The 15,029-nt window shown below is 54.8% G+C and overlaps 5 protein-coding genes across 5 annotated transcripts; 3 read left to right on the top strand and 2 right to left on the bottom strand.

Moving 5' to 3' along the window:
* Nucleotides 1–371: 371 nt before the first annotated feature.
* Z520_06427 (uncharacterized protein) lies at nucleotides 372–1,304 on the top strand (the record flags this gene model as incomplete). The annotated part of the gene is made up of 1 exon (XM_016776927.1): nucleotides 372–1,304. The coding sequence occupies one exon, from the start codon at nucleotides 372–374 to the stop codon at nucleotides 1,302–1,304; it is 933 nt and encodes a 310-aa protein (XP_016631772.1).
* A 729-nt stretch (nucleotides 1,305–2,033) lies between these two features.
* On the top strand, nucleotides 2,034–5,222 carry Z520_06426 (uncharacterized protein; the record flags this gene model as incomplete). The annotated part of the gene is made up of 1 exon (XM_016776926.1): nucleotides 2,034–5,222. The coding sequence occupies one exon, from the start codon at nucleotides 2,034–2,036 to the stop codon at nucleotides 5,220–5,222; it is 3,189 nt and encodes a 1,062-aa protein (XP_016631771.1).
* A 510-nt stretch (nucleotides 5,223–5,732) lies between these two features.
* On the bottom strand, nucleotides 5,733–8,354 carry Z520_06425 (uncharacterized protein; the record flags this gene model as incomplete). Its single annotated transcript, XM_016776925.1, has 2 exons — nucleotides 5,733–7,566; nucleotides 7,618–8,354. 2 exons carry the CDS (start codon nucleotides 8,352–8,354, stop codon nucleotides 5,733–5,735), a joined length of 2,571 nt encoding a protein of 856 aa, XP_016631770.1.
* Nucleotides 8,355–8,908: 554 nt separating this feature from the next.
* On the bottom strand, nucleotides 8,909–9,746 carry Z520_06424 (uncharacterized protein; the record flags this gene model as incomplete). The annotated part of the gene is made up of 2 exons (XM_016776924.1): nucleotides 8,909–9,583; nucleotides 9,651–9,746. The coding sequence occupies 2 exons, from the start codon at nucleotides 9,744–9,746 to the stop codon at nucleotides 8,909–8,911; spliced, it is 771 nt and encodes a 256-aa protein (XP_016631769.1).
* A 511-nt stretch (nucleotides 9,747–10,257) lies between these two features.
* Nucleotides 10,258–11,910, top strand: Z520_06423 (uncharacterized protein; the record flags this gene model as incomplete). Its single annotated transcript, XM_016776923.1, has 2 exons — nucleotides 10,258–11,824; nucleotides 11,876–11,910. The coding sequence occupies 2 exons, from the start codon at nucleotides 10,258–10,260 to the stop codon at nucleotides 11,908–11,910; spliced, it is 1,602 nt and encodes a 533-aa protein (XP_016631768.1).
* Between the last annotated feature and the right edge of the window lie 3,119 nt (nucleotides 11,911–15,029).

Below are 15,029 nucleotides of genomic sequence, written 5' to 3'. Positions count from 1 at the left end.
TGTTTTATATTGATCCTGGGCCCTGGGTCCTTCCTGTAGCTGTTACACTTCATCACACCACACACTCTTTTGCACAGGCCCAGCATCAACTCTCCTTTTTTTCGCTCCTGTCTCTCTTTTCTCTGGGGATTCCTCTCTCTCTCTTTCTCTTCTATATCCTCGTTTGAGAAACTTTACATGCTCGTGGGCAGGTTCCTCTCCCTTTGAGCATTCTTCATTCTTTTCTGGCAGTCGCTGGCCGTGCCTACATTCCTTTCTTTGAGCAAGCAGTGCTTGGTCTCAAATCACCGGTCTCGACGACCACTTTGTTTCTAGAGAGATACTCAAATCAGTCACTACCAAAAGAACAACGGCATATCACCGCACCGAAGATGCATTTGACAACCGTTGTTGCCTCGGCATTGTTGCTTTTGGCTGAAGCCGACATGATCTCGGCCAAGGCCATTTTGCATCTGCCCAACTCGATCAGAAGGAGAAGTGCCTGGGGAGAAGGTATCGAGAGAGAGGTCGACAGGATTCTTCGACGAGAACCGCAATCCTCGACCGGCTCTCTTTCGGTGGCGGCACCGACGAGCGCATTGAACCAAACAATCTCGACAGCTTGCATCAATAGTCTCCAGTCACTCACCTCGGTCCAGAACGCCGCCGGCCTCGCCGCGTGCTACAACATCCTGCAATACGACAGCAAGCAAGGCGCCTTCGAGGCCGATCTCCGGCTCTACCAGATGTTCCAGCCAACGGGCAACTTCCAGAATGTGCCCATCAACGACATCATGATCAGCTTGACGTACCCAACCAGCACCACGTTCCAGTCTCTGACAAAGCGGAGGAAGCGAGATGTGGAGGCTCGACAAAGCAGCAGCAGCATGGCCGAAGTGCAACAATATACCCTCTTCGGCACATTTGAGGCGAATCTGAATCTCGCCATGCTGAACGACACTCAAGTCATGTCGCTGATGCTGCCGGACATCAAGCTGAACGCCGCCACGGACTCGCAAACGCCTATCATGGCCAACATCAGTGCCGCCGACGGCGCCTGGTTCGTGGTCGGGGCATTCAAGGACGAATTCAAGAATAGCCTTGTCAGTTCTTCGGTGGCCACCGCCGCAATCGCCGCGGCAGTTCCCTTCGTCCTGCCCGGAAGGCACCTGGGCATTTTCCCCACGGGGTTGATCGTCACCTGTTCCTGGACAGTCCTGTTCCTGCTGGCCTATGGACTGGGTACCATTGGCCGCATCCAATATAGAAGTGTGTATAGAAAGAGAAAGGCGGCTCAGGCCGGTCGAACTGGCAAGAGGATATAGACCCAAAAAGGCCAGCCTCTCGGGAAGACTTTGTCCGGGGGATGATTTTTAGCTTTTCAGCCACCAACCGACCGAGATGGAGAATTGAGTTGATACTTTTCTTGTGAGATACCCTCGACTGTTACTGTGAAAGACGCGATTCCACACACGGGATCTGTACCACCAACAGCAGTCAATTTCTAGAGACGATTTGAACATGTTTCAAGGATGGGGAGGGGAAATGGACGAAAGACGAACGAATTTGTGTATAACGATACGAGTTGAAACGAAGTGAAATTTGAGCACGTGACCACAACAGAAACTTCATTCTTCTACTGCGTTTCCCCGCTGCCTCGTCCTCTGTCGACGACGACGAGGTGGCCATCCCCAGCTTACAATTATTCGCCACAAGGCTCTTTTTCTTTTCTCGGTTCTCTTGTAATGTTTTTTCTCTCTTTCACCGTCTTCAGACCATGAATGCGACGAAGTCTGTTTCGGGAAGGGTTCGTTGGGTTTGTGCTGCCCAGAAGCCAAATTTACATTACGGTTTCCTGAAATCCTAATTTCTAAACTGGGCGATATTCCCACTGTGGCTCTTTTTCCTAAAAGGTCCCTGGAGCAACTAAAAGGCGTAAGAGGGTTTTCGATTTTGGCCGACACGAAAGGTCCGGCGGCGAGTTCAGTACGAAAGGTTTTCGGGCTCTGAAACGCGCGGTGAATCGTGGGTTGAAGACCGAGCAAGTCGCCGCAATGGAGCATCTCTACCCGTACCCCAAGATGGGAACGTCATTCCTCGAAATCCTGCAGGACCCGTTGACTCGCAAGCTGCTGGGCTTTGAGGCCGTGCACGCCGAGCCAATTCCCTTCATCAGTGGCGTCACATCGCGGATCAAGTTCTTGCTGAACGATGCCGTGCAACAGCTTTCGTTCCTCAAGATTGGATATACCGCGCTCGAGGCCTTCCTGCAAGCAAACTGTACTGGGCCACCCCTGGACTTTAACGCAGACGAGGTCATCTTTCCCGAGACATATCGAAAGGAAGGTCTCGAATCCCTGAAACAGGCGCTGTTCGAGCACCTTTCCGTCGATGGCTCTCGGCCATACCCATTGACGCCGCACTTGGAGCTCTTCTGGCTCGCCAAAGCCATTCTGACGAATCCGGCGTTGGCTGAAGCTGGGTTCAACGGCCGGAGGGCACGCTTTCGCGTCAACTTCTGGCACCAGAAACTCCTCTTAGAGGAGTCCCCGTCCCTCCGTGATGCCATCTATGCAGACGCCGAGGTTCTCGAACACCAACTGGGTTCGCGCTTGGCCTTTGGCGGAGCTGCTGCCGAAGAACATTTCGTCGAGTTCCTCATTGAGCGAGCGGTGATCCGGACCCACTACGGGGATGATGCACTGGCGAGGGCGGACCTGGCCAGGGCCGCCACAACTCGTCAGTTTCAATTCGTGCTCACTGGCGCGTTGGGCAAAAGGACCAAATTCCAGGACAGGGACATCAGCCAACTCGTCGTGCTGGCCAAGAGTCGAGACCAGGAACCGGAACCTTATAGCAGCCGCAAGGGGAGTCGTGTCGAGGGCGCCGCAAAATCCAGCGAGGCCATCGCCGAGACTGACCAGGATGAAGATGTTACAACAACTCCCAAGGGGCGTGCGACGACGAAGCCTGAGAACCTCGCCCTTAACGACGACACCCTTCTCGAGCGCATCCAGTTTTCATCCACTACCCAGGCGGCAGCGCCCGTATCAGAAGACACAATGACGCACATTGCATCACCCGACTCGAACATCCCACCGCAACTCGCGTCTCTCGATCCGATGAATCAACCACTGCTCTTCCCCATGGACAGCATCATCCTGCTTGCCACCGCGAACAGCATTACCAACACCTCTCCCGATGACGGCCTGGTGAGGGAAGAGACGTTGCCCTACGCGACTCGAGTCCTGGAAGGAGGCTCATCCAACTGGCAGGTGTACACTCAAGCCTTGCTTGTCAGGAGTAGGATCGAAGGCTACAGAGCGCGTACCGCGGAGCGAGGCCTGCTGCAGTTGCAGGCGTTGGTTGATCAGGTCATTGCCGAAACAACATCGGAACCTCCGCCTTCAGCATCAGATACGGAGAACGCAACGACATCATCCGCCACCAACTCATCAGACCCGTCGCCGACAACAGGTACAACCACATTCCTGCCCAAAGCCAACCCTTCCGAGTCCGCCTCCGTCGCCGAACGGCTGAAATACGTGTACCAACTCTCCCCACCGCTGCGATGGGAGCTCGAGGCCGAACTGGCTCAGCGGTGGACGCAGATGGGCGGGCTCAAAACGGCGCTGGACATTTACAACCGGCTACAGATGCACGCGGAGGTGGCGCTGTGTCTCGCGGCCACGGATCAGGAGGGCAAGGCCGTCGAGTTGCTCAAGGATTTGCTGTTTGCAGAGTTGCAGCAGGAGGAGACTGCTGCAGATACGGAGGACAGCAGACGGCGGCAGCTTCGCTCTCCTCCACCGGCGGACGCTCCCCGCCTTCTTTGCATACTAGGCGACATCACCGACGACCCGTCGTACTATTCGCTCGCCTGGACCGTCTCGGCCAACCGGTACGCGCGCGCACAGCGCTCGCTCGGCCGCTACCACACCAAACGGCGCGACTACCCGCGCGCGGCAGAGGCGTACACGCTCGCGCTGAGGATCTCGCGGCTCGACCGGGCGAGCTGGTTCGCGTTGGGGTGTCTGCAGCTCGAGCAGGACGAGTGGATGCCCGCTGTCGAGAGCTTTACCCGATGCGTCCAGTTGGACGACCGGGACGCCGAGAGCTGGTCGAACCTGGCCGTTGCGCTGTTGAGGCTGGACAAAGCCGTGGGCCCCGCCGAGACGGTAGACATGCCCCGAACAGATGATGATGACGAGTCTGCTGCTGCTGCTGCTGCTGCTGCCGAGGAAGAGGCGGTGGTCAACGATGACGAAACCCCGACACCCGCCGCCGACACTCGGGCCGTGCAGAAGAAAATCAACCCGCACCGACGACACCTCCAGGACGCCCTGCGGGCGCTGCGGCGCGCGGCGACCCTGAAACGCGACGATGCCCGGATCTGGGACAACTACCTCACGGTCGCGGCGAGCATACCGCCGTCAGCGGACACGCCGTGGGGAGAAGTCATCCAGGCGATGGAGCGGGTGGTGGAGCTGCGCGGCAAGAGAGAGGGGGAGAAATGTATCGATCTGAAGATCCTGGGCGTCCTCACGGACTACGTCACGGGGACTTGGACGTATCCGTCGTCGTCGTCCTCCTCGACAGCAGAGGAAGAAGAGGGGGATGGTGGTGGTGGTGGTGACCACCTGCAAGACCAAGAAGCAGAGGAGGAAAAGCAAGTGGCGCAGAACGGGCCGAGCGAGAAGGAGACCACCGGCACAGCAACAACCTTATCTACGTCAACGACACCACCAATAATCCAAGGCGGAGGAAAACTACCCTACATCCCGCGCTCCTTCCTCTCCCTGATCGACGCACAAATAACCCCTCTAGCGACCTCCTCACCGACGCTATGGACACTCCTATCCCAGATCGCGCAGTGGCGACGCCGACCATACGCGGCGCTGCAGCTCAGCGAGAAGTCATGGCGCGCGGTTCTCGAGTCCGCCTCCGTGTCCGCCTCGGGGTCTTCCGGCGAGGCGGGGTTTGACAACCTCACCCCCAACCAGTGGCGCAGCGTAGTCGACAAGACGATATGGATGATGGCACGGTACCGCGAGCTGGGACCGTTGGCGCGCGAGCGCACCGGTGGTGTGGTGGAGGCGAAGTGGCGCTTCAAGGCGAGGAGCGCGGCGAGGAGGGTGTTGGGGAGAGCGAGGGCGTGGGAGGAAAAAGGGGATGAGGGGTGGGAGAGGTTGAAGAATGCGGTGGGGGATGTTGGTAATGATTCTGGTGTCGATGCTGCGTGAGGTAGAGAGGCAGGCAGTAAGGCATGACGGAAACAGGAGACAGAGTGGCAGGGAGAGGAAAGTCGTCGAAACATAAAAATGCGTTGTGATATTACCGTCAGGGGGTATGTATCAGCACAGAACCAGCGACCAACCAAAGCAAAGCAAAGCAAAGCCAACAAGCCAGCTAGCCAGCCAGCCAGCCAGCAGCGCCTTCAGACGAACCGGATCCAAGCTCTGGCCTCCCCTTTGAATGCTCCAGCCTCACTTTGGTGCTTCGGCAAAACGGCCCCCACCTGCCCAAGGCGCACCGAGATCCATTTCCCATCTTTGTGGCACAAACAGTATGCATACACTGAGCGTTGCATTCCAAACTTACCACCATATCCGCCGAGGATCTGGACAAGAAAGCCGCAAGCCTACCTTGCACCTCTGGTCCCTGGTTCCCCCCAAAGGTTCTAATTCCAGCCGCAGAGGCGCATAATTTTGGGATCAAGTGTATACACTCTGCAAAAAAATCACCATGGTTGATTAGCAAAATGCTTCCACAATATTCTCATAGTGCTGACGGTCGAAAACACGCATCGCCTTGAGAAGAAAGAAAATACGCACCTCAGTGTAAGAATTGACTTGTATTCCTCTCTCCGCCATCTCCTCCTCGCACAAGAAATCCAGGGGCATCCACACTAAATGTCCCCTGATCTTGTCCATTTCCTTCCTGACCAGCTCGACTGGCATGTGCGGATCGTGCAAATGGCCCTGCTTGACGGTCTTGCGCGGCGCAAAGTCGTCGTAATCCTTCCACGTCTTGATGTGGTTGTCGGGATCGGCGCGGAACAGGTAGCGGTAAATGTCGGTGTTCGTCGTGGCTTGGGTGGTCCATTTTTCCCACAGTTGGTCTGATAAAGGGTCGGCGACGAATTCCCATTCTTCGCCCGAGTACTCGTCGTTCATGCACACGGTGGGCGGCTGAGCGTTGGGATCGTTCGAGGCGTCGACGGACTGCGCTTCGATCATCCCCAAGTGTTCGCGCCAGATGTGGCGGCGAAGAGTGGCGGCGTGGTAGCCTGCTTGGTAGGGCTTGCCGTCCATGGTCGATTCGAGGATCTTGGTGTCGGTCATGACAATCGATAATTCCGAGTCGTGCGAACCCATCAATGACCGGTCGTTGATGTTGCTCGACCCGCAAATCACCGTCTTGTCGTCAGCGATCAGCAATTTGGCGTGGATGTAGAGTTCCTCTTGCACAAAGTTCTCCTTTTCGGCCTCCGGATCGTCGCCTTCCCACGGTTCTTCGCTGACGAGCCCACCACGAGCCATGGCGTCTTCGGCGATAGATTCAGCCGAAGTGACGGGGTCCTTGACGTCGAGTTTCTTGCGCGCAGCCTCGAACCGGCGCTTGCGGTCGACGATGGCGTGTTGTTCGTCTTCGCTGACCTGGGCGCCTGTGCCGCGGGATTCCTTCTCGGTCTTTTCGCCTTCGTAACCGTGGATGCCGCTGCCCATGATCTCCTCTGCTTCGGCGCGCTGGAGCTGTTGATAGGAGACGCCAGACTCTTTCTCTTGTTGAATGAGCGCTGGGGTCTTACTGATGCGGTCGTAGGCGCGCAGATTGAAGACGAAGATGTGCTTCGTGGGATCCACCCCGGCGGCTTTCAGCTGTCCAAAGATCGAATGTTCACCACGATTGATGCTCTTGTACTGATAATCCATTATGGCCCTTGTACCAATGGCGGCATCGTCGCGAAGATCGCCCGCAAAACCTGGGATGGCAGGGATGACGATAATGACCCTGAACTTACGGTTTTCCTTTGCAGCGCGGATGCAGGCGTTGACGATTGCTCGGCCGACTTGGTTGTGGATAGGTAACTGATGCTCGCCGGTGGCAGTGATGAAGAACTGGTTTTCAATGTAGACGTAGTGCTGGGCACTTTCAATCACTTCTGCATAGGCGGTTTGGATGCTGTGGTCGAGGAGGATGCCACTGCTCCAGTCATCGCTGCTGCGAACCACCTGTGCATGGACAGTGCCGGCATTTTCAAGGCCCTTGCCCTCGAGTGGGCTGAGAGGATGTTCGATATAGTTTCCCACGGGGTGCTTTGGTCTCTGGATCGCGATGAGGTCTTCGTCCGGATTCGAGCCATCTGCCTTAGATCGAGTCGTCATACACAGATAGTCGACTCCCTCGTCTCGCTTGTATTTGTCTCGTTTGACAAAGTTCCACCTCAGTACAAAATGCTCGGCAATGTCTAAGACGGACTCGCCGATTACCGCCATTGCTACGTCATGCCATGGCATTCTGCCGTAGTCAGTCTTGTTGAGTTCGTTGTTGGACCAATCCTCCACTGTGTGGAAGTCCATGATTCTATGCGGATCTCAATCAGTCTGCATTTCTTTGGAAAACCGTGCGATTTACCTGTTATTATTGAAGTCTTGTCCCGGGAAGATTTCATTGACGACACCCGAGGGATGGACATCCGCCAGGAGATGCTGACGGACGTCCCACCTCCCATAACAAAGATCTAGGCCTCCGATGAATGCGAGGTGATAGTCAATCACAATGAACTTCTCATGGTGCGCCCAGTAGAACGTCATATCTCCAAGGTTTTCGAAGACGTTGTGGTCCGGGTGACGCAGGACGTGGATATTGCCGTGGCCAGGATTGCCCTCGGGGCAAAGTGCTCGCAAGGCATGCTTTGTATGGGCGGAATTGCAGGTCAGGGCTTGCTGGACCTCCTTGTAGACGATCACGTAGACTTGGACGCCACGTTCGGCGGCGCGCTTGATGGTTTGATCCAGACGCCATTCCTGGTTGAAAAAGGGAGGGCGGCGCAGAAACAGTTCGGGCGACAGCCACCAGTCGGCAATGTAAATGGTCTCTTTGGCATTTTCGAGACCAACGGAAACGGCCCAGAAGTAGTCGCGACCGTCGACATACCACTTGATGCGATTGTTGTCGCGCTCGGGGAAGTAGGACTCGAAGCGATGAGACTCGCAAATGGCGGTTCTTTTGCGATCCGTGGCTTTTTCGTGCTCCTCGTCATGGCGATGGTTCTTGTTGACCAGGTTCTTGAGCTTGCCAATCTTGTGCTTGAAATGGATAGCTTCGACTTTGGCGTCGTGCAATTTGGAGTCTGAAAAGAGGATCATCATCTATCTACCTGTTCGGGGATGGAGGGTGGACAAGGCTGACCTTTGAGCTTTTCGCGGAGAGCTTGCATCCTGGTCGATTGTCTCTTGCTCGTGCTTAGCAGCTGGGGCAGAAATGTAACTGAAAGGTATACAAGCGTGGTTCACTGCCTGAGTGAGTGTCTCGGAGGAATGCGCAGTGCGCGTGAGGGGTCAAGAATGCAACGAGTATCTGGTCAACAGAACTGAAGCAGAGGAATAATATGGGAAAGAGCAAGAGACTGACAAGAAGACTCTTAACAGATAAGATGGGGGAATAATAGAACTGGACTTGGTTCGCCCACTGCAGGTCAAGGCTGGTGGTGTATCGAGTTGCAGCTTGACTGTCAGATGTTCAGCTCGCACGACCAACAAACTACGTCATCCATATGCCTTGGTTTCTGCGCTTGGCGACTCTCCTCCTTTTCCCCCCTCGAAACCCCCATTTGGCATCTATATCCATGCCGCCATGCGTGTCGATGCTGGCGCCGCCCATTAGACGCCGATACAAGGTTCAGATTGGAAACAGAATTCATGATCTACACCCATCCAAATGACCCGTCAAATTCCCACACCACGTCTCGCTGACATCCAAGTCGAATCTCCTCGAAACTCGGCACCATGCCTTGCTCGTAGTATTGCACCAGCTTGTCCATGTCTTCCTCATCCATCGCATTGAATTCCTCGGTGCTCCATTTGTCACAGACCTCGCTCATCCAACCCATCCTCTTGCTAATGTCGCGCGTACTTTTGCCTGGCGCCACTTTTCGAAGCATTCTTCTCAGTTGCCCGACCTTCTTAATGCTGTCTCCCGTCCCGCTGGGCAGCATCTCGCCAATCTGTCGCCGGATAGCTGCCGCCATCCTGGGTCCATTCCCGTTGGTAGATACCATGATCTGGAGAGGACCGTCGCGGTGGACGCTGCCAAAGTAGAAGTCGCATTCAGGCGGCACATCGGCAATGTTGGCGGGGACTTTCAATTTCTTGCAGTACTTCCATATGCGCGTGGACGCCTCCGGGTCATCGACCGCGGTGAGAACCATGGCGACATTCTTTTCCGGCTCGAGATCGAGAGGGAGGAATACTCGGTCGACATGTCTGACCTGCCCTTGGTCTACCCGATACGCCACCTCTTCATTCAAGCCCGCACGCGGGCAAACCACAGTCACTTTGGCGTCAGCATTGAGCAGGTTGACTATCCGGCCGGCTGCGACCTAAAGTGCAACAGGCGAGTTAGTGTTGGGTGTCACAATCTCCAGCGGCGTCTCCCTCCACACATACCTCACCGCCGCCGATCACGAGCACTTCCTTGCCTTTGATCTGCCATGCGAGAATCAGGGAGCCTCCGCCCTGGATCTCTGGGAATTTGGAAGGCATGATGAGCGCATAGTGATATGGTCAACAAATGCCATCGGCTCAGATATGACTGCAGGATGGATGTTGTGACCGGCTGATCTCATAATGGATGATGTGGAATGCGAGGATGCAGATAAGAAAAAGTCGAACAACGGCACTGGCATGTCTGACAGCCTTTTAGAGGGCGTTGAGCTGCTGGATGGAGCTTGTTGGCGTGGTCTGACAAAACTAATTCTGTTGCGCCGCCTTATCGTCACGTGCCATCTCCCAGCTTTGGTGTAATTGGTTGAATGACTCTTTACTGTTCAAAAAAAAGTGACTTCCACCTTCCTTTGCTGCTTGGCCCTGGCTGTACATGTTTCTTGTGTAACCTTCCAGACAATGAAAGATCCATGACTGAAACTTACCTGAAGGCCATGACATCGTGCTGAGTCGAGAAGGAAAAGCTACACTACTCACTGCGGGGAGTTGCTAGGCTCTTTCTATCCTCTTTGTTTTCACCTTGACCTCAGCACCCGTTCAATTGGCCAACATGCGAGGCGTCCAAGTCTTCTCCGGCAGGTCTCATCCTGCCCTTGTCGAGTCTATATGTGAGCGACTGGGCTCTTCGCCAGCCAAATGCGAACTGGGCAACTTCGCAAACGGGGAAATCAGCGTCCAGATCGGCGTCTCCGTTAGAAACGAAGATGTCTTCATCGTCCAGAGTGGCAGCCCTCGCATCAACGACAGTGTCATGGAAATGCTCATCATGATTGCTGCATGCAAGGGCGGCTCGGCCAAGTCCATCACCGCAGTCATTCCCTACTTCCCCTACTCGCGCCAATCCAAGAAGAAAAGCCATCGGGGGGCTGTCACTGCCAAGATGCTGGCCAATCTCATGGTGGTAGCAGGCGTGGACCACATCATTACGGTGGACCTTCATGCCTCACAGATGCAAGGATTCTTTGGCAAGCCCGTCGACAACCTATTCGCGGAACCGATCATTGCCCGGTGGATCAAAGCCAATGTTCCCCGCTGGGGTGAGGCAGTCGTCGTGAGCAAGAATGTGGGTGGCACGAAGCGAGTCACTTCGCTGGCCGACGCCCTCAAGCTGAGCTTCGCTCTCGTGTCCACCGACAAGGATCGTTCGCGGCATGCACACCACCACAACGGCCTAGCGGACAGCACAGTATTCTTCGATGCCATTGAGCCCCAGTCTATGCGTTATCGCGGCCACCTTCTGGATGGGGACGATGCCGACGATGCCGACAACGAGTCCGACAGGTCACACCTCCGCGGTCTTCCTTACCGTGCCAGGGGTCCCACACTAAATGGTGTCAGCCGCTCTGGCACTGGCAGGCCCAAGGCAGTCACAATTGCGGCGAGCCCCTTGGTCCAGGCTGCAAGGATGGAGACGCCATCCCCCCCTGACTCGCCCAACCCGTCGTCCCGCCCGGAGGCGCTTCCCAGCGCACGTCGACCCTCTGAATACGAGGCTAATGAAGCGCACAACGATCAGCGGGCAAGAGATGTAGTCGTGGGTCGGCTGATCCAAGGCCACCTAGTGGACGAAGACCATCCCTCTTCAGCAATGTCAAGCATGTCGGCTTCCCTTGCTAACCTCGCGGGCGAGCGTCCTCCGCAAGACGGAACAGACAATCCTCCCAATGATCCGATGACCTCTTCCTTTGTGTCCAATGCGTCGTCCTTTCAACCCGAACACGCGCTGGGTGGGACCTTCGACGCGGCCGCAACATCGGACGAGGAGGAAGAAGGTATCAAAAATCCTGCCCTTGAGCACACCATCACCCTTGTAGGAAACGTCAAGGACAAGACTGTTCTCCTTATGGACGACATTATTGATCGGTCTGGTTCGTGGATAGCGGCCGCAGAGACTTGTGTCAAGATCGGGCATGCTAGAAAGGTCTACTGCATCGCCATCCATGGACTCTTTGGCGAAAACTCCTTGGAAGAGTTAGACGCATGCGACTACATTGATTATATTGTCGTGACAAATACCTTTCCCGTGCCGCCTGAGCGGATCCGTGCCTCGAAGAAGCTCATAATGATCGACCTTTCAAATCTCCTGGCAGAGGCCATCCGACGCAATCACCACGGAGGTAAGTGTGGACGCCCAGTTTGGAACATTGGCAGCTGACTCGATCTCGCAGAGGATATGTCGACACTTTTCCAGTTGAATGCATGAGCGATGACCGTCTCTCACAGCCCGAATCTCTAGTCAAGCTTCCTTGTCACATCGCGCCTGTTGTCTGCTCGAACAAGCGTCATTAACCCTCGAATTGCCTTATTGATAGAATGGCATGACCAATCACTTACAGCTTCACGACGGTGACGACCAACAAGTGCTTCAGAGTACGTAATGCAAGCATTCGATGCTACTACCCCTGTAAGGCAGGAAACCAAAGTTCTCTTGCTCATGAGCTCACGGATATGCCGTAACGGTGCACACCAGGAGCTCTAAATCTTCGTGGGATTGCCGGCCGTTGACACCGCCATGATGCTGGCAAACCCTGGCTGGTGGCAGGGTATGTGCTGTTGTGTTACAACAGTTTTCGGATTCTTTTCAAGCCACTTTCGTTTCGAGGACGGGCGTGCTCAACACCGAAGACGGGTCCACGCTTCTTTCATTTTCGGTTCCCCCAATCAGTGCTGGCCCTTGGGTGACACAAAGTGAAAGATAGCTTGAACCTACTGAAGTGGTTTCTTTCGACGACGCGGGATCCATGCTACAGAATACTCGGAGCGGCTGCACCTGGGGATGCATGACGGCTTAACCAGTCTCGTTGATCATGTTCCACCTAACGACAGAAGAACTCCCGACATGAAGACTGATTGGAACTCAGTGTACTACCATGGAGCATTATTAGAGTGCTTTATTTTTTAGTCGCTCGGACGACCGATGGTGTAGAGCTCGGAGGGGTGGAGAGCTGAATTGAAGGAAGCTCAAGCAAGAATCAAGACCAAATGCATCGCTTTTACCCACTGAGGATCGAGGAACGCATCGCCGCGCAGCTGCAGGGCTTGTCTAAGGATCAGCTAGCGCAGTCCTCGAGAGCAAGTCGTCAGCTGGGACCAACTGATTAGCGGAGGCGCGGATCCGCTCTGGGGGGCTTTTGGGGGAGTTGTATGGGCGACCTAAGTGCAATCTGTTGCTCGAAATCTTGCAGGGGGAGAGAGATCCGCAAAACGCAGCACAAGGGGGACCCGGCGAGCTGGAAATCTCTCGGTAAAAGATCGACACCACACCTCGTTAAAGGACGATCGGCCTACAGCGCGAGAACCACTAGGCTGGCGTCGCTAGGCATTTGCCCCGGCACTTGTGGCGTGCTCCTCGGTTCACGCCTCACCATTGCGTAGCTTGCTCCCATCGCCCTGCCGCTCTAAAATACACTGCTTTGACACAAGCTGAGACCTTGTCCGGAGAGTCTGGAAAAGCCACTTGATTGCACTCTTACTAAAGCACCGACTATCGAACCTTGCAGGGGAACCTGGGCCACGCTCTAACGCCCTGGAAGGCCCCCACAAATCCAACCCGCGGTATCGATAGTCGCAGGCTCAACCCACACCGGTTCGACGATGGAAGTTCTTTTCCTCGAAAGCCTGGGTATAGGAAACTCTAATTTTGGCTCAGGACTGGGAAAAGGGGTTCGGCCGCAGACACACCAGGCTTGTCAGATTCCTTGACGACTGGTATGGGCACATGAGCACGCTCTCGAGACGCAACCCGAGCTGAGGTGTTAGGCTACCGGGGGGATGCGCTCCCGTTGAGCTATGGGATAACGAAAACTTTCTTTGGGATGGATCAGGTGTAATGCCACTGGCCGTTCTCCCGTTCCAGCGTTCGATCCGCCCTCTTACTCGTCGAGAGTGACCCGGTGCCTCTGGAGCCATCCCCTTAAGGGTAGTCAGAAACGCTGTTGGACGGGCTCTTTCTTGCCAAAAAGATTTTCCATGCGGTCGATATCGCTACCTGGAATCTCTCCTTCTCTGGCTCATCGATGCAGGCTGCAGCCACATTTCGCCCCTGACATTCTCGACGCCCAGTGACAGCAGCATAGTATGCGCTTCATCTGTTTGCTTGTCACGGTCCGTGAGCGCCCAGCTGATGCGTCGAAGCTTGATGAATCACCATGCCGTCCTTTCTCAGTCCTCACTTGTATGAACAAACGGCTGCTATAAGTACCGCTCATTCTTTTCCTATCGCTCACCGTTCGTCTAACCATTACCTCAAGAAGCCTTGACTACGACTGCTCAACTATCCATTACGCCCCGAAACACTAGGAGAGGAGATAAGCGAAGATGAAAACCAATACTGACGTGGGTCTTGACCTTGGTTGCTCTGCTACATTGGCTCTGCCGGGCTGCGGAATATCGCTGACGCTCAAGGCATGTATCTAGCCAGCCAATACCCGACTGAACTATCGGTACACTTATCGAGACTGCCCTGGGCACGAATATGAAAAGAAGTCGGCACCGAGAGATAGTGCATTGGTTTGGACATGCCAGAAATGCATGAGCACCCATACGACAATCTATCAGTGCAAGCACTGCGGCCATAACCTATGCCCGAGCTGCTGTAACTATAGCAGTCATCGCACTGGTACCATTGTGCCTTCGGGGAGTCGCCGTCGGTGAAGAAAGCAGGACGAGACATCTCGAGTTGATGGTTGCAGATCTTCTTGCCGCGCATGCGCTCTCGTGGTTGCACATTCAGGGCGGAAACAAACCTGAACATGGCTTGGTGAGATGCTTGTGAGATGTCTCCTCGGTCCACAGCTCCCTTTATCTCGATCGATCGAGCCAACTGAGCTTGGTAGTGTCATTTTTCTTCGGGACCACTATGGATTGGACTGGATTGAAGTGGAAAATCTGCTGGTACAACAAGCAGGGCGGTTGACTGCATACAAATGATAGCTACGTGCTGTCTACCTAGGTATTGATGGCTTGGGAGGAACTGTCCGAAGGCGAGATATCTGCATTCTTCACTGCGGCGACATTGTTAGGGGTTCGGCTAAGGGTCAAATGATCTGGGTTGACTGAGAACTGAAGCCTCATCGAGGTCCGAGGATCACCGTGGGGAGGCACTACCACAATGACATGCTAGAGTATTAATATCATCATGGTCACTTTGGAGAGACTTATGAAATGTTCCCACAAGGATGTTTACATTCTTGAAAACTATTGTGTTGTATCTGTACGCGGCGCAACACTATACAGGGTATATGCGACGGGTGTGTTATAATGAGTTACACCGTACACAGCCCAACAAGTGGCTGAACGCATGAAAGAAAGAGTGAGTTGAGT

This window comes from Fonsecaea multimorphosa (genome assembly GCF_000836435.1).
Source record: "Fonsecaea multimorphosa CBS 102226 unplaced genomic scaffold supercont1.12, whole genome shotgun sequence".
NCBI lineage: Eukaryota > Fungi > Ascomycota > Eurotiomycetes > Chaetothyriales > Herpotrichiellaceae > Fonsecaea > Fonsecaea multimorphosa.
Note: the sequence above shows the minus strand (reverse complement) of the source record. Positions and strands in the feature narration are given on the sequence as shown.